At 38.9% G+C, this 26,139-nt stretch overlaps 1 protein-coding gene across 1 annotated transcript in view; it reads left to right on the top strand.

Moving 5' to 3' along the window:
* The window catches only part of EYS (eyes shut homolog), a 940,845-nt gene that overhangs the window by 366,133 nt on the left and 548,573 nt on the right, over positions 1–26,139 (top strand). Inside the window, exons 17-20 of the mRNA XM_049818234.1 lie at positions 1,560–1,673; positions 2,845–2,958; positions 3,407–3,520; positions 24,468–24,665. Coding sequence (XP_049674191.1) covers positions 1,560–1,673; positions 2,845–2,958; positions 3,407–3,520; positions 24,468–24,665 — 540 coding nt within the window. The remainder of the gene's footprint in view (positions 1–1,559; positions 1,674–2,844; positions 2,959–3,406; positions 3,521–24,467; positions 24,666–26,139) is intronic.

Below are 26,139 nucleotides of genomic sequence, written 5' to 3'. Positions count from 1 at the left end.
CCAATAACTCTTCCTTTATACTATTTTAGACAGGGTGTCTGTCTTACACTGATGTGATTGCAACTCCCAGCCATATGCAAATTGGCCTTAATTTATCTGCTTTGTAGTTCCTGTAACAATAAGGCTGCAGTAACAAGGCTGTCAACTGCCAAATATACATCCAAGATCCTGGGCAGGTTTAACTACTATGCTTAAACCTATCCTGCAGGTTATTGTCATTAGTACAGAGTCTGAGGAGATTAAAATTAGTGTGGTTATGTCAGCATACTGTCATGGTAATTCCAAATTACAGTGTAAAAAAAAAAAAAAAAAGAAACCTTCTACATACAGATTCAGATCTTTTTGATCACCTGTATGATGAAATAATGAAGCGCAGTAGGAATTCCCTGAGTGGCAGGTCAGCTCTGCAGCCCAGAACCATCCTGTCGAACTGCAGGGACTATGATGGGGCTCCTAAAGCAGGAATAGGATGACTCCAGAATCTCTCTCCATAGTCAAGGAGGACACAGGAAACCAGAGGAATTCAGATTTTGAGTAGACTCCATACTTCTTAAATTGTTGCCCTACATCCTCATGTAGGCATCCATTTAGATGAAATAATCTGTAATTTAATAGCTGCAGTATTTTGTCTGTAATATAATGAAATAATGTATCTTGTTTCTATGGTTGGTTTATTTTATTATTATTATCAAAATATAAAGTAAAATTGTTTGATGTTACTTGTGATAATTCTTGGTGAGGTCTTATTGTATTGAAATGTTTGTTTAAATTCTTTTATCTATATAATAGTAGATTAGTATTTTTAGTTTATACTTTTTCTGTGGCCAGATAAAGCCCTCAAAACCCCTCTGAAACAATCAGGAACTTTTTACCTACCTTTTAGGCATAAGTAATAATAAATTTGAAGCCATTATAATCTGTTCAGATAATTCATACACAAAATTCAAATAAATACTTTCTGAGCTTTGTTCTACCTCAAAGGCCGGAAAAAATATGAATTGCATCATTCTCAACTAGTAATCAGCATCTATAATTTTTTTCTCCACATATTTAAAAATATATGGCAATAGCTAACTTTTTGATTATTAGTTTCAAAAAAGAAAAAAATTAAAATATTTGGCTGTAATGGAAACCTTTCCCAATATTTCGCAGAGAGATCTTCATAAAAAGTCCAGAAATTAATAAATGAATGAAAAAGACTATTATAGAAAAAGACTTGTGATATTTTAATATTTGGTCTTAGAAACCATGCTTACACTTTTGTGATGTTTTAGGAAAACTCAAGACTTTACTGCCTTTAAAATAGGAAAAGATGCCAATATTTTAGTACATCTATAAATGAATGTATAAAATTCCCATTAGACCTCTGTTGAACATTATATATACATTTCACTTTTACCTTTAATCAACAAGAAATTAATTCCCCAAAGACAATTTATGGCTCGTTGGTAGAAGTTCCCTGTACCTAACCTCAGTTATTTCATTTTGTTGTTGTGGCTTGCACTGGTGACTCACCAGTGGCATGTTCCTAATGAAGTGAATCCTTCACTTGTTTCCAGGTAATAACTGTGAGATTGAGGTGGATGAGTGTCTTAGTGACCCTTGTCACAATGGAGCTACTTGTGTTGATCATCTGAATGCCTTCAGTTGTGTCTGTCAGGATGGATTTCAAGGTATTAAAAAATCCATAGAACTATAACTTCATAAATCTACTTTGAGTCTTACACCAGTTTGTTAACATATCAAAAGAGATGCATTTATACTTATTTTAGCATAATCTGAAGTTATAAACATGTAAATTCAGCATAAATGCACCTTGACTAAAGTTATCTACTTTGTTTTCATGACAGCATGGAACTAGGTGTTTTCTGCTGGCTGTGGCTTAGCTGTTGAAAATGGATCAGTGGTGTTCAGTGAAATTTTGCAAATAGCATGTACTGTTTTCTGTAAGCTTTTTAAACTGTTGGCAGATTTAATATAATAGAATCAGAAAAAAACGTGTTGGAAAGGTTTTGTTCTTGGCATATTTGTACAATTTATATGAAAAACGTAATCACTTTGATAAGTGGATGCATTAATATCTGCAGCTATTCTTTGCTTTCAGCTCAGATTAGGAATTTAAAGTGCATCCATTTTCTTTTTAGTGCATTTTTTAAACATCGTGGATTTTTAATCATTGAAATACAAAGCAATCTATAATTCAAATGTCACAGGGCAAAATATTACTCTTCTACTGCTAATTATATTCAGAACAACTATCACTTGCATTTTTATTTAGTAAAATTATTTGAATTTCCCTAAACCTCGCAATTGGTGTAATTTTTCATTTATTTTTCAAATGATAAAAAATTAAGTTCACTCAGAAATATTAGCAATAGAGTATTTTTATACTTTAAGTAGCTACATGGTTATGTTAGCTATAGTCTATTCTGGAATAAATTGTGTTCTTGTCTACATCAGATTGCTTTTTCCATTTTCTGGGAGTACATCTGTTGCCTCATCATGAACACAAGGAATATTTCGTCTCCTGTCATTGCAATGCAGCCTATCACATTTAATGTAATTTGTGTTCTGTTATTCTATATTCATATAATAAGAAAATTGCCTGCTTTAAGTCTTAGGAATCTCTTCAATAACTGTACTTTTAATCTTTTGGGAAAATCAGTGCATAGCTTAAACATTAAAAATATCAACATACTGTCATAGATGCCCAAATTGAAATATAAAAAGGGTGTCAAATAGATTCCAGTATGTGAGCTATATTCAGGTAAAATAAATGTTGGTATTTGACTGTATGTGCTATGTAGTAACTTCTCTCCCCTTTGCCTGATTGTGTATTTATAGGTACAACCTGTGAAGCAAATATAAATGAATGTCACTCTTCTCCATGTCTTCATAATGCATCATGTGCAGACCTTACTGGTGGCTATGAATGCATCTGTCTACCTGGCTTTACTGGTGAGTTGTATTCACAGTAAACCTTGTTTTCCACAGTGAGGTAGTTCACAAAGCATCCATTAAGACATCACTGACTAATTTGCTTGTTTCCTTCTCATTTCTCTTTATCTGCCCTGGTCTAATGTTTCATTTGCATTCCAACAAACTGGAACACTGACTCCATCTGTAAACTAAATAGCACAAGATAAATTAGTCTGCATTTAAAAAGGCCTTCAAAGCTTCCACACACAGGAAAGATTAGTTACCGTTTAGCAACTCAGAAATAAGTTGTTATGTATTTGTGGTGATAAAAATTAAATGGATGCTGACATTAGTATGCGTGGCTCTTTATTTGGCTGATTTATGTTAGTTTCTCTCACAAGTTGCTTGAGCTTCTTGCGGTGCAAATGAATTAGAAATTGGCACCCGATTGTCTTACTAAATGTTCAAATCTTTCATCTTTTCAAAGGTGCAAGATGTGAAACAGATATAGATGAGTGTGCTTCCTTTCCCTGCAAGAATGGAGCCACCTGCATTGACCAACCTGGTAATTACTTCTGCCAATGTGTGGCTCCGTTTAAAGGTAATGAACACCAAGGGAGAGGGGAAAGCAAACATAATTAACTTCAGAAAGCATTTCTGTCAATTGTCTGAACTCATTTCACTCTTCCTACAGCATTATTAGTCCTTCATTTTCTCAAGAAAAGCTTTTAAAGTGACCAGCCAATTATGCCTTAGGCTGCAAGTAATGTGAAGTAAACTTTGTTTATACATCTACTAGGAGTGTTTATTTATTAATCAAAATAGATACTTTAAAATCAGTTTGTTAACAAAACAAGATTATTTACAAAATGAGAGGCATATGCTCATTAAGCTACCATCACAAAGATCGGTTGCTTTTCTACACATTTTTCTCTCCAATGTGATTGGTCATGTCATTCTCTAAATTAGTTTTTCATTCTCAGAAAACAATTTATAGTTCTCTTAGAATCCATAAATTGTGTGTGATTATTTCTGTTGATGCTTTTAGAGGAAATACACTTAAAATGCAAGCTTTATTGTGACCTTTTTCATAGAAATTTTGGGGGCTGAATTTTAAACACTCACTGCTAAAATAATTTAAAATAACAAATTTTGTGGTGTTCTTGAGCAAATCTAGTTCAAGCAATATCTCAATTTAAGGCACTTGTTGATTTATGAATTAAATACAAACACATTTTTCCTCTTGCAGTTCAATATAATGATACATACTTAGGATTCCAGAATAATCATTAAAATGCAATTTTCTTGGTATTTTGAGACAGCAGGGCTTTTCCCCTTTAGGGAAGATGTTTGCATTAAATTCATCATTTATGAGAAAAGAGTGAGCTCTAATGTTTGTTCTTACTATTTCAGTTAATGGTCAAAATTTAGTTTGTCATTTTTATTAGTTTTAATTTGTGCTCTGCTGAATAAAATCTAGTATAATAACAAGTAAGTGAGTACTGCAGTATCAGAATTGCCTCTGCTCAGAAAGATGTCAAATCATTTTCAGTACATGGTTAGAAATACTACTCTCTTAAGTACTTGCTTCGCAAGGAGCCAGATTTTCAGAAGACTTTGGTATTCATTTAGATATTTAAGTAAGTGATTAAAATTTCAGAAAGTCAACATTTCTGTAGTCATCCTTCAAGAAGCCAGCAGTGTCTAATACTCTCAATGGAAAAGTTAAACCCTGCTGGCAAGATTCATAAATGGTAACCGAGATCCTCTGAAAACATCATATTCTTGGTACAGGATGTCTAGAATCTATAGGATTCTTGTTGAAATAAAAGAGGTTTTGAGACTGCTTTTTTACAGGTTTACTTGGCAAATTTCAAGATCAAATTCTTACACTGATGATACCTAAATTTATGATGGTATAAAAAAAAGCAGAATTAGTTTCTTATGAAAACTCTACCTCAGTCTTGTGCCATCTGTTTATTTAGTATTAAACTGCTGTAAATGTAGTCTTTAGCAGATTCACAGTAAGTCAACATAACGGGTAGTTAAACTATGTTCTCTAATTGTATGGAAATATTGAGGTTACAGTAACAAATACCTTTGTATGCACTAATTACAGATTACAGAATTGCTTTATTAAGAAAGTGAATGCATTATATTAATGGTAGAAGTTATAGAGGAATATGTTTTATTTTTGGAATGTTGTCACAGATTTTCTTGCTACTTCTGTTATTCTCAGTGGAAAAGCATAAAGCTATATTATGAATGCTGTCATTTATTTGTAAAGCAATCTGAACTTCTATTTCCATAATACATTGTAATGGTTTGGTTCTCCCCATCACAAAATCTGACTTGAAAGGTATGCACCAGTATTAGTAACGTATAGTACACCAGTTGATCAGGATGTGTACAGCAGACCTCTACTAAATAGAATGCAGAATTAAGAAATTCAGAGAATGATTTGGACATTCAGGTCTATTCATACAAAAGGTATCCTGTCAGATTAAGCTGGAAATGGGTTCTATCTATAGAAAGTGGTTTGCATACCTTTTTCCTTCTTTCTTCCTGATTTCCTTGACTATTAGTATTTGTTTATTTTGTCAAGGAGACAATGCAAGAGTACAACCAGAAAGTTTCGATTTTTCTGTTTCCCTTTTTCTTCCCCTTTATTTCCTCCTCTTAAAAAGAAAACAGAAAAATCTTCACATTTTGGCTTTCTTTCCATTTCACTTCTTTTGAGAGCAAGTACAGCTACTTCTCATTGTTATGTGCTGCAAACTTTTTGGTATCCTGAATATGTACTTTTATATTTTAACAAACTTATACATTAGTCCTATATGAATATGAAAATCCATCAGAAGTTTTATGAAAGTATCATTGTATACTCATAGTTTCTTGTATTTTTCCTGTGTGTTTTTTGGTTTGTTTGGGGTTTTTTTATAGCATGGATTTGTCTACTTTGACAAAATGTTTTAACTCATTCCATACAACACTGGAAGACATGCAAAGCTTTTAAGAACAATAATGCTTTGGCAGTGGTATATATCTGGATTTTTCTTCAAATGCCCGACAGTCCAGGCTGTGCAAATTAACTCTACAAGCCTGATCTGTGAATGATGTTTTAATTTTCCTGTGGGCACAAACCTTTTTAGAAAATCCAATTTCCATGGTAGTCAATGCATGGAGAGCACTGGAGAAGTATGTCTTCTGATGCTGTTGCTGTAACCCTAACAGTGACATAACTAATGCATTCCTCTCTATCAATGTTCCCCTTGTTGTCCTAAAAGTGGATTCATTAGCTGTTGTGCCGTAGACCAATTTCACACACTCAGGAGAGATACTGCTTTTTATTCAGGCCTGGGTGCTCGGTGGAATTTCCACAAATCAAGCACACCAGATTGATCAGGTGTGTCTCTTTTATACAGTAACGATTGCATATAATATATTAACTACTCCTACCTCGTACATATTCAAACTATCTAATGCATATGCATATGATTATATAATCATGACACATCAAACGCCTTCTCCGAATGTGCGGGGGTCTTGGCTGGTCTTTTTGGGTGGTCTTTGGGGGTGGTTTGGGGAGGTATCCCCTCCTCACTTGGACCGCTAAGTCGCTCTCTGTCGGGTGAATGGTTTGTTTTCCTGCCAAGAGGGACACATCATCAATCAGGAAGAATAGAAAGGATCAGAATGATCTTGGCTGCTCCTCTAGGTATTATTAAAATTGTTTGAAGTTGAAAATGATTAACTAATAATTTAAAACAGGATTTTCTAATCTCTCACAGGATTTTCTAATCTAAAATAGGATTTTCTATATCTGACATCACCCTGACAGAGGATTCCCCACAGCTAGTGTAGATCACCGGTCTTTCTATATATTCTAGTATTTCATTGGAATTACTGCCACTGAAATTGCTACCTTTGACTTTTCTCAAATGTTCAGCTGAACAGCTTGAGGGTACTAGCAGTCCAACTATGCATAATTCAAAAGAAAACTGAAGAAACTTATAAGACTTCCAGATACAAAATAACATCCTTGTCAGATGCTAATAATGTTCTAATTACTAAATATGATAATTGAAGTCCTTTCATCCTATTTCAGCCAGGTTCCTTGTCCTGTGGAGGAGAAAATTGACTTTCTATTTTCTAAAATCATAGAGCTTTACCTGTAGTCCTGATAAAGTATAAAATAATGAACTTCAAAGTCCATACACTTTTATATCATAACTCTTTTGACCTTGGTTTGGAGGAAGCTCAAGATCTGATTAAAGAAAAAAAAATCATACCAGATTATGTTATTACTGAAGAGATTCCTGTGTAAACCCGCACAGAAAACCTAGAATTTACTGAGCCTCACTGAGCATGTGTTGTAACTAATGTCAAATGGAGAAAAAATAATAGCATCAAGATTTATATAATATGCTTTTGCCATTTATAATAGTTACGTATGCCACAAATACTGTATGTGCCTGTGAATATGTTCAATTACCCCAGTAAGACAGTCCACTTTTTAAAGTCCAGTTCTCTGTTTCTGTGTGCTTTCACTAGTGTTCTGTCAGTGACTTGTATAGTACAAATTACTATTACACCTCACACTTAAATGCTGAAATGCTATTTACCATGCTGCCACTTACACATACTGTAGTATAATGTTCCTTTCATACAAGATTTAACCTAAGTACATATCTGGTATAGTTGCTTCTGTTTGCTTCTAATGTATTAGTCCCTGCAAATATGCCACTGTTTTAGAAATGTCTCCCTCTTCCACCCATTTTCTATCATATCTGAGTTATAACACTAATAGTCATGCATATTGGACATTTTTTGTCAGAGGACATTCTGAAGTTAAGTTGCTCAGAAACAGAGAAGGGGGATCAGCTCGTTTTCTGTTGCGTTCCCTACTGGCAAAGTAACTATTTGGAACTGGGAGCAGGAGGGAAGATGAACTCAATTTGGGTCCAGGACAAATCAAAGATTTTAATATTAGCACCAGGAGACAAACAGCTCAGAAGCACATTCAGCTACAGTTTTGGCCAATACGTTATCACTGATAGTCTTTGGCAGTAATTTATCTATTACAGTGTTAAGCAGTCCTCTCAGCCCTCTTATGGGCTTGATTCCATTATAGTATCCTAGCTGGGGAGTTATAATATCTTTTCTATTATGATACGGATTCTACAACTGTAGCCTCTCTATAATAGAATAACAGTTATTACAGAATTGATATGAAGTGCTTCAGAAGAGAGCAGAGTGTGTGAGAAACATATTGTGAGACTGTACCTCATTTAGGGGTCCTAACAGTTTGATGGAAGGTAGAATGAGAGTTCCCATGTCTCTATCACGAAATACTGTTTTGTTCTATTAAAAATTCACACACAATTCAAAAACAGTGCAATTAGTAAATTTTATATCTAAAACATATATCTTTATTTAATCTGTATTTATATCCATGCTGTTGCTTCCATGTGGAAGCTTGTTAAATGCAGACCTGAAAGGATTTATTTACAGAGAATAATAAGAAGCAGAAGTTGATAATGACCATATTTCAAAATCAACATGACCTTTAATTTTCAATGAAAGAGAGAAAGACTCCTCACTCTTTTATGCTAAGGAGTAAAAAAGTATTTTTCCAAACCTCAAACCTACTTTATTTTCCAATCCCATGCTGGTCTCCAATATAATTTAGCAAAGTAATTTTTTTGCCTTAAGCTATTTATTTTGTTATGAGACTGAAACATATCCATCCATTATATGCTTCCATCTGTGCCAGCAAAATCAGAACTGTCTTTCTGGATTGCTACAGTTTCATTTGCTTTCCTTAGTTTTGAGTCTTACAGCTGGAGGAGCACATCAGTTTACAGATTTTATATGGCTCTTGCTCAGTCGTATGAAGGGAAGGGGACGAATGTTTGCAGTTCATTCAATTGTTCACAGATATCTTAGTAGAAGAGGTGCTCAGATGCTCCACTGATAAACACCGGTTTACTGTTTCTTAATAAAACTGGCCCTCTACATAGTAGATGAGTCTTTCTTACAATTTTGAGTTGTTCTAGTATTACATATCTACTTTCAGGGTACTTCACAGCAACCATTAGACGTTTCATCCATATTTAGATGTATTGGTGTTTTTAGTCTTTTGTAAGAACCTTGCAATATATTCAAATATTCTTCTAACAGACAGGTCCGTAGTAATAAATGCAAGTTTACTGTTCACAGCTTTGAAGTGACAACTTTTTTATGTATCACACAGCCACATCAATGAAGTTAGTCGTAACTATTAGACAACAGTCCTTGCTGAGAGTGTAGCAAAATGGGATCATGCCTGTATTAGGTATGCTGCTTTTCAGCACAAAGAGAATGATCCCACTACAATTTCTAGACCAGCTCATGTTTACAGAAAATAAAGTAGGACTTATAAGGCTGCTTTATTCATACTTGGGATTGAAAGCTAGGAACAGATCTTACACTCCCACAACAGAACTGCAAATTTTCCCCATTCTCTACCCTGGTATTTAAGGAAAAGATGAACGAAACTACTTTACCAACATTTCTATGACCCATGGACTGAGGCAGTATTCTGGTGTTCCCAAAGACAGCTCAGGAAGGAAGACAGCATTAAAATGTCCCTTTCAGGTAGAGATTGTATATTTGATATGTGATAGCCCTGTAAGAGTTGACATGAATATTTTCTTTTTTCTTTCTTAAAAAAAAAAAAAAAAAGCTGTTTAGCAACTTGGTTTTAGTAAATGGAGCAGAGAAGTTTATCCTTTGATCCAAATTATTACATGACTCATTTAAAAAAAAAGCACTGTATATGTTTGGTCTTGATGTTGCTAATAGGTATGACCTTTTTAATCAAATATATGTAATTGTACAGGAAAATTGAAATTCAGTTCTGAGGAAATGTCTACTTATTTGTTGCAGCCTTAATGACACATGTCTCCGAATGTGTTCCAATTAAGATTAAAGTAAAAATGGTAATTGGCCATTAAACATGTTGCAAAAGAAAGTAAACTAGTGAGAAAGGCAACTCAGCAGAAAAAAAAATGCTTAAGTCTGTTGAAAAGCAAGAGTAATAATGGAGTTTTCAGCATAGGACACTATTATGGGAACAGCTAATTACAAAACAGATAATAAGTAAGAAATGTAAGTGCTCATGAAGGCAAAAAACTAGAGTAGAGATAATGAAGCAATTACTTTTTCAGTGCTCATAGGCCAAATCTCAGTCTTTCCTGTGCCAAGACCCATGCAAAAAGGCAGTTTTGCAAGACCTGTGGCTCTTTCTAGCATATTTCTGTGTTAGACCATAAAAGAATATCTCCTGTTCAACATCAGTTTATATCTGGTTTTGCCACTCTCTTGACACTGAACAGCCAAATAAAATTTTATTTAGGGGAAAAATGAAACTGGTGCATAGAGCTATGAAGGGCACTTTGCATCACATGGGAGCTTTTTGTGGGTAGAGCAGCAGAGTGGCCACGTTTGTGGTACATTACCTAGGAAATATGCATTGCCTCTAAGCAATAAAGAAGAAGGTTGGCCGAAAAGGCTGTGCATTGCCTAAAGGGGAATCAGTACAAACTGGGACTTGCTGTTGGCTCTTGTATGAAGTCACTGCAGAACTTCTTTGGAATTTTTTTCTAGTATTTGTACTGATTTTTTCTATTGTTTCTAAAAGTTGTCATCTAGATACATAAATTCAGGTGTTTCTGCATCCAGAATGAAACAATTCAGAGAACAAGTCTTTTGCCTAGCTGTTTCTAGTGTCAATTTAGACGCTCTTGGGTACACTAGATATCCACAAGGGTCTGGCAGATATGACAAGCTTTGTAGGAGACCCATGGCCTTCCAGACCAACACTGAGAACCCAAGGGCATCTCTAAAAGCCCTGGTTGCTTAACTGTCCATGCAAACTCAGGTGAGGTATGTGTTGTAGTTTCAGCTCTGCTTTCAGTTTGCACCTTGGGACAGGACACATCTTGAGCCACAAGGAAAATTTTCTAAGCCTTTACAGCCATGAGTAGTCTGAGAATATTGCATGTGTAAATCCAGTCATCTATATACAGTAGATAAGGGCTCTGAATTTCATTAGTCATTCTGTGAGAATGGTGTACAGGTCACAGGGAGGAGATTTAAGTTACGTAGGTGATACAAGGTGTATTCATTGCAAAAGAGAATCTGTATGTATCTGTCCCTTAATTTTCCAGAAAGTATGTGTAAACCACAATTTTTCAAAGACTTACTTAAAACATGGTTACATTCTCCCTGGCTGCCCTACAAATTATGAGGGCATTGCTGTTGCTTAAAGAAAAGATTACCACATTTCAGGGGTTTTTTTGGCTGGTGAAACAAATGTTTGCTGCTTTGTTTTTCTACATGGCAGGCCTATTTATGGTGTGGGGTCATCTGCCAACACACAAATAAGAGTAATAAAATAATAATCCTGGTATCAGCTGCTATAAATAATGTCTGGCCAATCTGTCAAATTTTAAGAAAATGAAAATAGGATCTCAAAACAGGGAAGGGTTTGGCCACCTGAACTAAAGGTGGCCATTACTATATCCGAAAATGACACCCACAGGTCCTAGCCCATAAGGAAAAACAGTTTGATAACAGCTTTCTGTAACTTTTCTGCATATATATAAGTAATTTCAGTTGAAATCTGATGTAGTAAACAAAGGTAAGATAAAAGAATGAAAAGACAAAGATCCCCATGTATTTCAGTAGAAAATAAATTTGTGGTAATTGTTTTCCTTAGTAGCATTCTTTTATTGGTGAGAAAGAGTGAAGCATGCTTTTATGTTGAAATGTGAAATGCACAGATGTGCATACAGATATATCTTCATTGTTCAGTAGTTACAAACTTGTATATTTTAAAAGAAAAAAAAATGCACCTAAATAATATATTTAATTTCTTTTTTTGTCTGTATTTACAGAAATTTATACAGGTATGGAGCAATAATATCTACATCTCTGTGTGATTTTCATTTTAAAGTTTGTGATGTGGGTCTATCTCATGCTTTGTTCCAGCATTGTTGCATGGTCTGCGTTATCATATACAACTAAGGAATTTTTGTTTTACTTGAAAAGTGCCAAGTATTGCTTTTCAAATATCCTTCCTTTAAAAACCAAACAAACTTACTGATTTTCAATTAGTATGGATTTCACAGAAAATACCTTTTCTCAGATTATATATAGAATCACAAAGCAATTCCTTTCACGGAAAGTAGAATTTGCATTCCAAGGAGAAGAATGGATTTGCTATAAATTTGAACTGAAAGAAGAGACTTGCTATATTTTTAAAATAATAGCGTAATACTTTGCTTAATTTCAAGTAATATCAATATATGCATGCTTCTTCAGGTATTTTTTTTCTTCCTATCCACTTCCAGGGTATTTCTGGGGTTTTATTTGCATTTACTAGCCTTTAATCATCTCAGCTGTAGAGGCGTTTTGTTTTCTTATGCCACAAAGTAGATCAAGCTACAGCAGCCAGTTTATAAAATAATGGCAAGCTTAGAGGTACATCTGAACTTTTCAAAATTATAGAAAATGATAATTTTGAACTTTTAATAGAGGCAATTTCATATTTAGCATTAAGACACTTAATCTTTAGACTTGCAGGGACCTCAAATTTTAGGCATCTAACATTGCTCATTAGTGTTCCTGGGATTTTATGATAAGTTTATGAAAGCCTTTGAGGGTGGGAGCCATTGAGCTGCATAAAGTTGATGAAAACCAAAACACAGATTTCTCTGAAGCAATCAAATAATTTTTAAAATTAAAATTATTGTATCCACTAGTTTCCAAAGAACAGTCTCAGTAAAAACAGAAAGTTGCATATAGATTGGGGGCAGGGATTTGGGGTGTGTGTGTGTTGTTTTCTATATAGACTTATAGTGCCTTTGTACACTGGATTATGTCCCATAACTAAACACATTTTTACTTTTATTGAATGGTATTCAGTTTACTTAATTTACCTTGGAGAACAGTGGTGATTCACTTTAATGTTCAAAGTGTCTTTTAGCTCTGTTGTTAAAAGGTGAGTTACAGAAAGACTGAAATTTAATGCCATTGCAGTGATGTTATGATAATAAGGAAAAAACCTAAAAACATAGAGAACATCTAAGAAAACATATTTATCATGGAAGATTCACATCTGTCATTGGCTTTTACTTCTTATATGAAATTAGTTTAGTGTCATTTTGAAAAAATGGTCTCTGTGTTCTGAACCTGAGCATATAAACTAAGCAATGTAAATTTAAATAAAAACATTCTGGACTTAACATGAACTTTTGAAAATTTTCGTGTATTCACCCAAGCCATATAAAATGAGTCTGTTGTAGACTTTTTTCCCTATTCATTCCTTACTGACATCCTTTAAGGGGGTGTAATTGTCTCATTTCATTGAAGTAAAATGCTATTAACTTCATTCATATGATATACATTCTGTTTCATCAAACTTATAACAATGTTGAATTGACTTTAAGCAAGGCTACTGAAATCCAATGATACCAGAGTCATAAGGTTACTGGAGCTGGTTCCCAATAAAATAAAATAAATTAAAAAAAAATAATCTTTTATTTAGCTGATACCTAAAGACCAGATACAAAGATTAGATCAGCATCACAGTTTCTGTTGGAGCAGCTGGTAGAACTGGGACTGTGACCCTCACTTCGTAACTTCAGAGCTCAACCCCTTCCTCCGGCCCCAGCCTGGTGCCCCAGGGTAGGTGCTGCTACCTGGCTGGTTCCTCCTCTCTTGCCCAAACCCTGACACAGACCGTGTGGCGATGACAGCACTTGGTCTATCTTGAGAGCTTGCTGTCCTCAGGAGTGCGTATTTAACAACAGTATCAGACTACTTGGTATTATTCAGGAAAATGCCATCCCAATGACACACTTGTTGCTCTGGTACTAGCCATAGGCAGTTTATCTTCGCTATATTGTCATAATCATGCCAGCAGTTTGCAACCAGATATATTTTGTCATTGATTCAGTCTGTACTTTTACGGCAAAATCTTGAATTTGAAAGCTGTTGTCAGATTTAATTCCTTAAAATGTTGGTAGCAAGTGGCTGCTTTTTAAAATTATATTCCAAAAAGAATCATAACATTGAAGAGATGCCGTTTCTGATTATAAGAGAATTCTGTAGTACACATCAAAATGCTTCAGGTACAGATTTATGCTATAAAACAAACAAACAAACATCAATAGTGTCACATAAAGAAATGAAAAATTATCTCAAGTAATCTATTTTCTATGTCATTTTTATAAATTGTGCTTTTGACTTTTAATAATAGCCTTAACAGAACAGTCTTTTTTGGCAAAAAAAAAAAAAAAAAAAAAAAAAAAAAATCTATTTTCAGTGTTCTTTTATGATATTTAGAGATTCTGCTGTAGAAGTATTATTAGCAAACACAGTAGAAGAGAGGACTTATTAATATTAGCAGAATGACATTTCTGAATATGCAATATGCTTCTCATTCCTAAACAAACAAAAAGAGGATTTTCCAAATAAATTATTCATTATTTGATATATATTGTATGCTAATAGAGAAGCATAGTATATGCTATGAGTATATGCTTCTATATACAGAGAGAGAAGGTATAATATTTAATGCAATACATTGTGCCACTGAAAAGGAAATTGTCCTTCAACTGAATCTGTAATTTAATAATTTCTGCATATTCTTTTAGGTTTTTTGGGGGTTTGTTCTAATAGAGAAGCCTTTAATTGCCTAGTAAAGTAACTACAATCTATTCTTATAATCAATAAAATATAGCCAAGAATTAAACAAGCAAAACTTGAAGTTATTAATTCATTAATGAACTTCTGTGTTTGATTCTTTCACAGTTGATCTGTTGGGCATACTTTCTTTCTCTTCTTTGTCAGCTAACTATGTATAGTGAATATTACCTTTTTACTCTGTGATGGCCAATTTAAAAATCCTGATATGTCAGTGGGAGAAGATAGTTTATAAACTCTTTCCCGGGCACAGCATTCCTTTCTGTCAGCAATCACAGGCTTACTATTTCAGAAACTTACCAGATCAAGTGAGAACTTTCCTATATTTAGTAAAAAATAGATGTGTTCAAATTAGTCAGCTAAAGTTAAACATTTAATATTTATATATTTGCACAAAAATTCTCCAACAAATATTTTACAAGAAAGAGAAAATGCAGAAGACATGAATTCTGTATTCTGATTAATCTACTTTACTAAAGACCTATAACCTATAGGTCTTTATTTCACCTATAACCTGCTGCTTAATTTATCCAAATAGGTTTAATCATACATTTAAAACTTTGTAAAAAAAATGCTGATATGAGAGCAACAGCAGGCGTGCATTCATTGTACTAACATGTAACCACCATTGCTTATCACCATCCAACCTTGAGCTTTGCGTGGTTTTGCATTTTTTAAAAAAATTCTACTTTAAATCAGCCAACTTTCTTTCCTTGTTTTCTTGCTACTAATATTGATCAGCATCAATAATCAATTATTTAATAATGAATGATTTTCAGAATTGTATTAAAATCATATAAGCAGTTGTGATCCTCTGAGTGAGAGAATGGTCTTTTAAATTATTAATTCTCAACAGTGATGGTTAAAAAAATTAGTTGATTTAGGGAAAGGGACTGAGTGGGTGGGAGAGTGTCTTATTATCTTCTTGTCTTTTTGTTTTCCCAATATTCCAGTTTGAATGTGAATGAAATCTTTTCCATTTCTGCCAGCAGCAGAAAAAAGATTTTCCATGCAGTGATATGCAGGAAAGTTGGGATGGAGGAAAAAGAAGTGGAATTTCTAATTAAAGAGTGGTGAAGGTTGCTTGAAAGAAGGCACTGAAAAAACTGTTTAGCATACTACTAGCAATTAATATTATAGCACATGTTTGGGCCTCATTTGATAAATAGGATTGTTAACCCAGATCATCTACTTTATCACCAGGTTTTAATTTACTGTTCTTTAGAAATGTCAGGATAATGTAAATATTTTTTGCTTTGTGGTGTTTTGCTTTAGTATAGCTAGAACAAAAGCAGTAATTTGTCTTTCCCCTAATTCCTTCAAGAGGGGGAAAAAGTCTTTTTTGTCAGGGAACAATTTTGGTGTAATTTCAAATTAGTACAAACTTCACTGGAATTCATACCCTTCTGGGAAGGTACTTTGAGCAGGAAGAAGAGGTATAAACCCATGCTCCTGCTTGCAGAACAGCATGGGAGAAAGGTGCATGAGCTCCTTACCAGCCGGAGATGCATCCTGGTTGAGTTGCCATGCTGCCAGGGGAAGGAGCTGGAGAGGAAGAACAGGCTACACAGCATCAGTGATGACAAAATGGAAGATGAAGAGGTTTTTCTTAGAGACCCTGAAGGCACAAAAGCCTGATACGCACAGGAGCAGGATTGAAGGAGTGGGGAAGGATAGGTAGAGGAGGAGGGAAGATGATGACTTCTGACAGCTTGAAGTAGACTCTCTTCTCCTACAGAGGTTCACTCATGGAATAAGTATTGGGCATGACAACAGGTGAGGAAGAGTTGGTTTCATCCAGAGAGGCACATAGGCTGTCTGAGTGTGACACGTACACCCTCAACCGGCCAGCCCAAGTCAACCCACCACAACACAGCTGTATCAAGTTGATTTTCCACATGACTACCCAGGTGCTTTAAGTTGTAGTGTCACATTGCCCATCACCGGGTTAAAGTCACAGCCTGTCTAAGGAAGAGGGAGGTGGTTGGGGCAGGGAGAAGCTGCTCCAGGAAGGAATGCCTGGGCAACCAGAGCTGGGGCAAGGGCACTGGGGAAGTGGGCAGAGGGCCTGGGGTACAGCAAACCCTGGGCAGCTCCGCCAGAGAGCATCGCATAGACACAGCCTGGCCTCAGCACTCGCAGAAAGGCAGGTGGGCTTCAAAGGGGATCAGAGAGGCTTGTGTACAGTTTGTTGCAGCCCCGAAAGCCAGCGAGCTCTGTCTGAAACTGAGCCTGAAAGAACAGACTTGCCTTTAGCAGTACTGAGGGAAAAGGGAGGCAGCTTTACAAACCCAAACCCATTTGATCTCTGTTCTCTCTGCCCTCATCATTTCGAGTTTCACTACTGGCAAACATGAATCAGTCTTATGTTCTAACAAACTAAGACTCGCTTTAAAGGGCCTTTTAATCTTTTTGATCTATTTATTGCAAATTAAAGATTTAGATGAGGGCATCTGCGACCCAAGATCACCATCACACGGTTCCTTGATTAGCCCAGATAAATGTTCGTAATCTGTTATACACTAGAGTGTCAGAAAAGAGTAGAAAGGGACCGTGTCAGATTTTCTATTGTATGGAAATTTTATAAACGATAGAAACAGTCACTCATTCTTAAATACATATGTAACCAGTAATATAATTTGTGTAGTCACGGATTGCAAGCAGAACAATCATACAAGGTTACTTGCATTTCATTCATGTTCAGTATTATGGGTTAATGTTTAAACAGCTTGTATGGTAGCTGTGACAACAGGATATCAGGAAGAAATAATAGGAAGCTTCAAAGCAGAATTAATTAATTATTTTTAAATACCCTTTTTGAGCCGTTTTAGAGGACAAAGGTAAACAGGAAAACTATAAATATATTGAGATATCTATTATGATTTTAAAATGCAATGTCATTATATAAACAAAACAGATAAAATTGTCTTTTTATGTTTGTAATTCTACAAAGCAAATAAATGTTTCTGCATGGTGATGTACATATATGTACTTCTGAGACCCTTTGTCCTGGGTTCAGCTGGGATAGAGTTAATTTTTACAGGAACCTGGGAGGTGGGGGCATAGCCGGGGCAGCTGACCTGAACTAGCCAAGGAGCTATTCCATACCATGTGACATCCTGCCCAGTATATAAATGGGGAGCAGGCCGGGGGGTGGTCTCTGTTTTTTTTCGGTGGGGGAAGTGGCGGAGCGTCGGGTCCCGGGTGGTGAGCAGTTGCACTGTGCATCACTCTTTTTGTATACCTTTTTTTCATTAGTGCCGTTGTTGTTGTTGTAATCTCTTTTGTGTTTGTCCCAGTAAACTGCCTTTATCTCAACCCTCGAGGTTCCAGTTTCTTTTCCTTTTCTCTCCTCCGTCTCCTCCCCATCCCACCGGAGGGGGGCGGAGGAGTGAGCGAGCGGCTGCGTGGTCCTTTGTTACCGGCCGGGCTGAAACCACGACAGTCCTTTTTGGCGCCCAACGTGGGGCAGAAGGGTTGAGATAACGACAGATCTGGCCAGAGCGTGTTGAAACAAATTTGCCAAACGCATTTCTTAGATATATAGATGTTAGTCACAATGTTGTTTCATTTGTTTACATGGTGGCGTTTTGTAAGCTCTTATATGCTCTATGTATTGCCTGTAGTTGCGTATCTCATCTCTGGGAGAGTGATTGGGATTATCATTTTGCTGTACTGGGCAATGTCGACTTATGAAATGATTACATCACTGGTCATGAGGTTAAGCTGGTATCTGTATGAGGCAGTGATATCATTTCCATACTTTGGGCGCCTTCTGTCGGATTTTATTGGTAATTACACCCAATCCATGGGGAAATTAGGGGGGGATACCTCCCCCCGTCCGTTCACCTCCCTCTTCTCCTTCCGACTAATTACAACAGCTTTTGAGAATTTTGAATATCCTTGGGATGCGCAAGCCAGTGTGCTGTTAGTGCTATGCCTCCTGAATATGTTTCAGGTCTTGTTTAGGGCTACAAAAACGCTCTTTAAGAGTACCACTCAGAGATCTCCCCCAAAGCTGGAGACTCATGGGTGGCACGGCATGTGGGAGCATATGGGCAAGTATCTAGAGAACTTCTCACCGCCAGTGACTTGGAAGTTCACTCCCGAACAACTACAGAACCCTTATGAAGTGACAGAATATTTGAAAGAAAAATGCTGTGGCTATTCCAAAGACATACAACTCGCTGCACTGTGCTGGGCTCTGGCCAATATCTACCAAACACTGCTTGATATTATGCAGCACCCTCGGGGGGAAAAGGGGGAAAAGATGGAAAACAGGACAACATGTACCGTGGCTACCCAAACCCTGACAACAGACACCGTGGCTGCCCCTACCCCAACAACAAGCACCGTGGCTGCCCCTACCACGACAACAGGTACCATGACTACCCCTACCCCGGTGACAGACACTGCAGCTGAACCAGAGAACCAGCCTGTGCCAGTATCAGTCGCCCCTGTACAGAAAAAGAAACACACAAAGAAATCAGTTCGCTTAGCGAGAGATGAAGATGAACCAGGGTCATCGCGAGAACAGGAGGTAGAGGCAGAACCTGAAATAATTACCCGATCTCTATCCATGAGTGAGTTGCGTGACATGCGAAAAGATTTTAGCCGCCACCCAGGTGAGCACATTGTTACCTGGCTGCTCCGATGCTGGGATAGCGGGGCTAGTAGTGTGGAATTAGAGGGTAAGGAAGCCAAGCAGCTGGGATCTCTGTCTAGGGAAGGGGGCATCGACAAGGCGATTGGGAGAAAAACACAAGTCCTCAGCCTCTGGAGGCGACTTTTGTTAGGTGTAAAGGAAAGATACCCCTTCAGGGATGAAGTTACATGTCACCAAGGCAAGTGGACCACCATGGAGAGAGGTATTCAGTACCTGAGAGAATTAGCCGTGCTGGAGGTGATTTACAATGATCCAGAAAATGCGCAGTCACCCACAGATCCAGATGAAGTCCAATGCACACAACCCATGTGGCGGAAGTTTCTACGAAGTGCACCACCAACCTATGCCAACTCATTGGCAGTAATGTCCTGGAGAGAAGGCTATGGACAAACGGTGGATGAATTGGCTGTCCAACTCCGGCAATACGAAGGGAGTCTCTCTTCCTCCCTACGGGCCTGTGTCTCAGCTGTGGAGGAGTTGTCCCGAGAGTTCCAGCAATTCAAAGTGGATCTGTCCTCCTCCTCACCTGTACAGGCCCGCATCGCAGTTATTGGGAGTAAGCGTTCCTCTGCCCAAGAGAGAGGAGAGAGAAAGTACACTCGACGGGCTAACCTGTGGTTTTACCTGCGTGACCATGGAGAGGACATGAGGAAGTGGGATGGAAAACCCACTTCAGTCTTGGATGCACGGGTACAGGAGTTGCGAGAAAAAGCAACCAGAAAAGAGAATTCTTGGAAAACTGCTGCTCCAGTTTCCCGTGAGCAGTCCCCCAGACGCAGTAGATGGGCTGATCTCATTTCTGATCCCCTTGAAGGGACTTCCGATTTACGTGTGCAGAAAGTGAGTAACGGATGTTCTAACCAGGATTAGAGGGGCCCTGCCTCCAGCCAGGTGGAGGAGAGGGACAACCGAGTCTACTGGACAGTGTGGATTCGATGGCCTGGCACATCAGACCCACAGGAATATAAGGCTCTAGTGGACACTGGTGCACAATGTACCCTAATGCCATCTAGTTATAAAGGGGCAGAACCCATCTGTATCTCTGGTGTGACAGGGGGATCCCAAGAGCTAACCGTATTGGAAGCTGAAATGAGTCTAACCGGGAATGAGTGGCATAAACACCCCATTGCGACTGGCCCAGAGGCCCCGTGCATCCTTGGTATAGATTATCTCAGGAGGGGGTATTTCAAGGACCCAAAAGGGTACCGTTGGGCCTTTGGTATAGCTGCATTGGAGACGGAGGAGATTGAACAGCTGTCTACCCTGCCGGGTCTCTCCCAAGACCCTTCGGTTGTGGGGTTGCTGAAGGTTGAAGAACAACAGGTGCCAATTGCTACCACGACGGTGCACCGGCGACAATATCGCACCAACCGAGACTCCCTGATCCCAATCCATAAGCTGATTTGCCAACTGGAGAGCCAAGGAGTGATCAGCAAGACTCACTCACCCTTTAATAGTCCCATATGGCCCGTGCAGAAATCCAATGGGGAATGGCGACTAACAGTAGATTATCGTGGGCTGAATGAAGTCACGCCACCGCTAAGCGCTGCTGTGCCAGATATGTTAGAGCTTCAATATGAACTGGAATCAAAGGCAGCTAAGTGGTATGCCACAATTGACATTGCTAATGCATTTTTCTCCATTCCCTTGGCAGCGGAGTGCAGGCCTCAGTTTGCTTTCACTTGGAGGGGCGTCCAGTACACCTGGAATCGACTGCCCCAGGGGTGGAAACACAGCCCCACCATTTGTCATGGACTGATCCAGGCTGCACTAGAAAAAGGTGAAGCTCCAGAGCACCTGCAATATATTGATGACATCATCGTATGGGGCAACACGGCAGAAGAAGTTTTTGAGAAAGGGAAGAAAATAATCCAAATCCTTTTGAAGGCTGGTTTTGCCATAAAAGAAAGTAAGGTCAAGGGACCTGCACAGGAGATCCAGTTCTTAGGAGTAAAATGGCAAGATGGGCGTCGTCAGATCCCTGTGGACGTCATCAACAAAATAGCAGCTATGTCCTCACCGACTAATAAAAAGGAAACACAGGCTTTCTTAGGTGTTGTGGGTTTTTGGAGAATGCATATTCCAAATTACAGTCAAATTGTAAGCCCTCTCTACCAAGTTACTCGGAAGAAGAACGATTTTAAATGGGGGCCTGAGCAACGACAAGCCTTTGAACAGATTAAGCAGGAGATTGTTCACGCAGTAGCTCTTGGGCCAGTCCGGACAGGACAAGATATTAAAAATATGCTCTACACTGCAGCTGGGGAGAATGGCCCTACCTGGAGCCTTTGGCAGAAAGCACCTGGGGAGACCCGTGGCCGACCTCTGGGGTTTTGGAGTCGGGGATATCGAGGATCCGAGGCTCGCTATACTCCAACTGAAAAAGAGATCTTGGCAGCATATGAAGGAGTTCGAGCCGCCTCAGAAGTGGTTGGTACTGAAACACAGCTCTTCTTAGCACCTCGACTGCCAGTGCTGGGCTGGATGTTCAAAGGGAAAGTTTCCTCTACGCATCACGCGACTGACGCCACGTGGAGTAAGTGGATCGCACTGATCACACAGCGAGCTCGCATAGGAAACCCCGGTCGCCCAGGAATGTTAGAAGTGATTACGGACTGGCCAGAAGGCAAAGATTTTGGAATGTCGCCAGAGAAAGAGGTGACACGGGCCGAAGAAGCCCCGCTGTATAATAAACTGCCAGAAAATGAGAGGCAATATGCCCTGTTCACTGATGGGTCCTGTCGCATTGTGGGAAAACATCGAAGGTGGAAGGCTGCTGTATGGAGTCCTACACGACTAGTCGCAGAAACTGCTGAAGGAGAAGGTGAATCGAGTCAGTTTGCAGAGGTGAAAGCCATCCAGCTAGCGTTAGACATTGCTGAAAGAGAAAAGTGGCCAGTGCTCTATCTCTATACTGACTCGTGGATGGTGGCAAATGCCCTATGGGGGTGGCTACAGCAATGGAAGAAGGGCAACTGGCAGCGCAGAGGTAAACCCATCTGGGCTGCCGCACTGTGGCAAGATATCGCTGTTCGGATAGAGAAGCTAGTGGTAAAAGTACGTCACGTAGATGCTCATGTACCCAAGAGTCGAGCCACTGAAGAACATCAAAACAACCACCAGGCAGATCAGGCCGCCAAGATTGAAGTGTCTCAGGTGGACCTGGACTGGCAACGTAGAGGTGAGCTATTTATGGCTCAGTGGGCCCACGATACCTCAGGCCATCAGGGAAGAGATGCAACATATAGATGGGCTCGAGATCGAGGGGTGGACTTGACCATGGACACTATCTCACAGGTCATCCATGAATGTGAAACATGTGCTGCAATTAAGCAAGCCAAGCGGCAAAAACCCCTGTCGCATGGAGGACGATGGCTGAAATATAAACAGTGGGAGGCCTGGCAGATTGACTATATCACACTCCCACGAACACGCCAAGGCAAGTGCCATGTGCTTACAATGGTGGAAGCAACCACTGGGTGGCTGGAAACATACCCTGTGTCCCATGCCACTGCCCAGAACACTATCCTGGGCCTTGAAGAGAAAATTTTATGGCAACACGGCACCCCAGAAAGAATCGAGTCGGACAACGGGACTCACTTCCGAAACAACCTCGTAGACACCTGGGCCAAAGAACATGGCATTGAGTGGGTGTATCACATCCCTTATCACGCACCAGCCTCCGGGAAAATTGAACGGTACAATGGACTGCTGAAAACTACATTGAGAGCGATGGGGGGTGGAACTTTCAAGCATTGGGATACACATTTAACAAAAGCCACCTGGTTAGTTAATACTAGAGGATCCGCCAATCGGGCTGGCCCCGCCCAACCAAGAGATCCACATACTGTAGAAGGGGATAAAGTCCCTGTAGTGCGCATGAGGAGTATGTTAGGAAAGACAGTCTGGGTTAGTCCTCCCTCAAGCAGAAGCAAACCCATTCAAGGGGTTGTTTTTGCTCAAGGACCTGGGTACACCTGGTGGGTGATGCAGAAGGATGGGGAGGTTCGATGTGTACCTCAGGGAGATTTGATTTTGGGAGAGAATAGCCAGTGAATTGGGCTGTATGATATTTAACTGCTAAATAACCTGCCAATGCATGTCATTGTATCTATAGTGTCTATATGCCATATCAAGGGTATTATTGTGAGAATTATCCAAATGACTACAGGATGGACTTTTGAAACTGAGCCAAGTACAACAGCGATAGAACTTGAACTGGCACCCACCAATTTCCTCAAGATCAACATCTTCGACCTGCAGACCAGGGGCATGAGTTGCACCAAATGTACTAGCCACAAGTTCCAGAGGCAGCGTACAACAACCCAACATCTCACACCATCTCTCTCTTATCCTGAAGAACTGTTACAACAGATAGAGCCCCAAAATTGATGGACACATTAGAGGGATAGCCCATAGGCTAAAGGAACACCATGTGTGTGTGTGCGAGGTCAGGGGGTGGAGTCCATATACTTATATATAAGACAAGGAAAGTTGTAGTGGTTGATTGGAAAAAAATAAAAAAAAGTAAGATCTGGGCATGATGTAGATGGTATAGAATAAGGGGTGGATAATGTCCTGGGTTCAGCTGGGATAGAGTTAATTTTTACAGGAACCTGGGAGGTGGGGGCATAGCCGGGGCAGCTGACCTGAACTAGCCAAGGAGCTATTCCATACCATGTGACATCCTGCCCAGTATATAAATGGGGAGCAGGCCGGGGGGTGGTCTCTGTTTTTTTTCGGTGGGGGAAGTGGCGGAGCGTCGGGTCCCGGGTGGTGAGCAGTTGCACTGTGCATCACTCTTTTTGTATACCTTTTTTTCATTAGTGCCGTTGTTGTTGTTGTAATCTCTTTTGTGTTTGTCCCAGTAAACTGCCTTTATCTCAACCCTCGAGGTTCCAGTTTCTTTTCCTTTTCTCTCCTCCGTCTCCTCCCCATCCCACCGGAGGGGGGCGGAGGAGTGAGCGAGCGGCTGCGTGGTCCTTTGTTACCGGCCGGGCTGAAACCACGACACCCTTCAACTCAATTTTAACCAGGGATATAAAGAAGCTACAGCTCATAATAGGCAGCAGCTGCAGAGATATGTTCATTAGTTAAACACTGACAGCTTTGCCATTTTCCTTTTCAGGTTTGAACTGTGAATTTAGGCCTTGTGAGGCCAGCAATCCCTGTGAGAACGGAGCTGTGTGCATAGAAGAAATGAATTTGGACGTTTTCCCCCTTGGATTCCAATGCCAGTGTGTGAAGGGCTTTGCAGGTCCACGTTGTGAGATCAATGTCAATGAGTGCAGTTCTAACCCTTGCCTCCATGGATACTGCTATGACAGTGAGTTCAGTCTGGTTACTCACTTTAATGTAGAGTAGTCTTTCTGTTGAAGCTTCTGTAGCTACTGAGCTGCTCTGGGGAGAACAGTGGATAATTTACTGAACTTTAGCTTGTCTGAAGCTCCACAGCCAGTAGCAGGAGGATTATTTTTGCCAAAACGTCTCAACTCCTGGCACTGGGGTTTGTGTGTTCAGGGGGTCAGAATTGCAGCTAATGAGAAACTTTAATGAGATTTGTGCTGTCTCCTTTGATACCTAAATTAGCCAAACACATCTTACATTGTGCATTCGATGAGAGAATATTCAGGTGCTGAAAAGGAGCTCATGGAGCAATTAGGCAGTATATGTCATAATTCTAACAAATCCAAAAACTGCATTAAATATCAAACTGATGCAAAATGGAGTGTCTGTTTACTATTAACTGCCTTTTATCACGTAACTGTACAACTTACACTTTCACTGATAGATATACTTAAAGGTTTTAGAAGCAACTTGATTATGAATTACTCTACTATATTCTGTCTGGATTGGCAGGCTAAGTTTATTAGTACCCATTATGTATGGAGTACTTACTGGAAAGTTTTATGGGGCTATTACCACCTATCAGACATTTCCTACACTTGGTAAAAAAATGTAAAAGTGGTAATTTTCAGAGACGCTTACAATGCTGGCTGGAAAGCAGAATGACATCTGGAGGTCATGTAGTCAAACCTGCATGAAGCTGGACTATCAACAGTGCTCGAACAGGTCAGCCAGGGATTTCTCTAGCTGAGTTTTCAAAGCCTCTAAGGATGGACAGAAATTCTACAGACTCTTTGGGACAGCCTATTCCACTGATGCACTACTCTTGTAGTGTCCCCCCCCCAATCTCCTAATCTCCTAAACTGTAACTTTTGGCCATTGCCCCTTATTATATCGTCTAATACTACTAAGATGAATTCTGTTCTGTCCTTTGTGCGACTGCCCTTGAAGTTGTTGTTATATAGCCCTCTTAACTATTAACCCTTCTTTGAAGGGACTAATACAAAGCAAGTCTGTCAGACTCAAATTTTCCTCATAGGTCCCACACTTCGAGCACTGAGCAACAATATTTGACTTTTGCTACATCTCTCCTCTGTTTCCCCACATCCTTTTTAAGATGAGAATGATGATTTGAGAATTCTCCCGAAATTCAAAATTTTTACACAAATTTGCAGTAGATCTAATCAACTTACTGGTTTCAGAAAAGATCTTAAAGAACTGACCCCAAATTACTAAATATATTATTGCCTAAAACTCACCTAGTTAAAAAAAAAAAAAAGAAAAAAAAAGGCCAGTTTCAATAAGCTTTAAGAATTCTACCTTTCCATACATGGGAATAAGGTGAGTGGCTTCATATTATATCTAGTAAAGACTATTTCCTAATAAGTTTACATATGTTTTTTATATACTCTACATTGATTCAGAGACCTTTTTGAACTGGAATTTAGATGAGC

Source organism: Accipiter gentilis, chromosome 15 (genome assembly GCF_929443795.1).
Source record: "Accipiter gentilis chromosome 15, bAccGen1.1, whole genome shotgun sequence".
In the NCBI taxonomy this organism is placed as follows: Eukaryota; Metazoa; Chordata; class Aves; order Accipitriformes; family Accipitridae; genus Astur; species Astur gentilis.
This window is presented reverse-complemented; position numbering and strand designations above follow the sequence as displayed.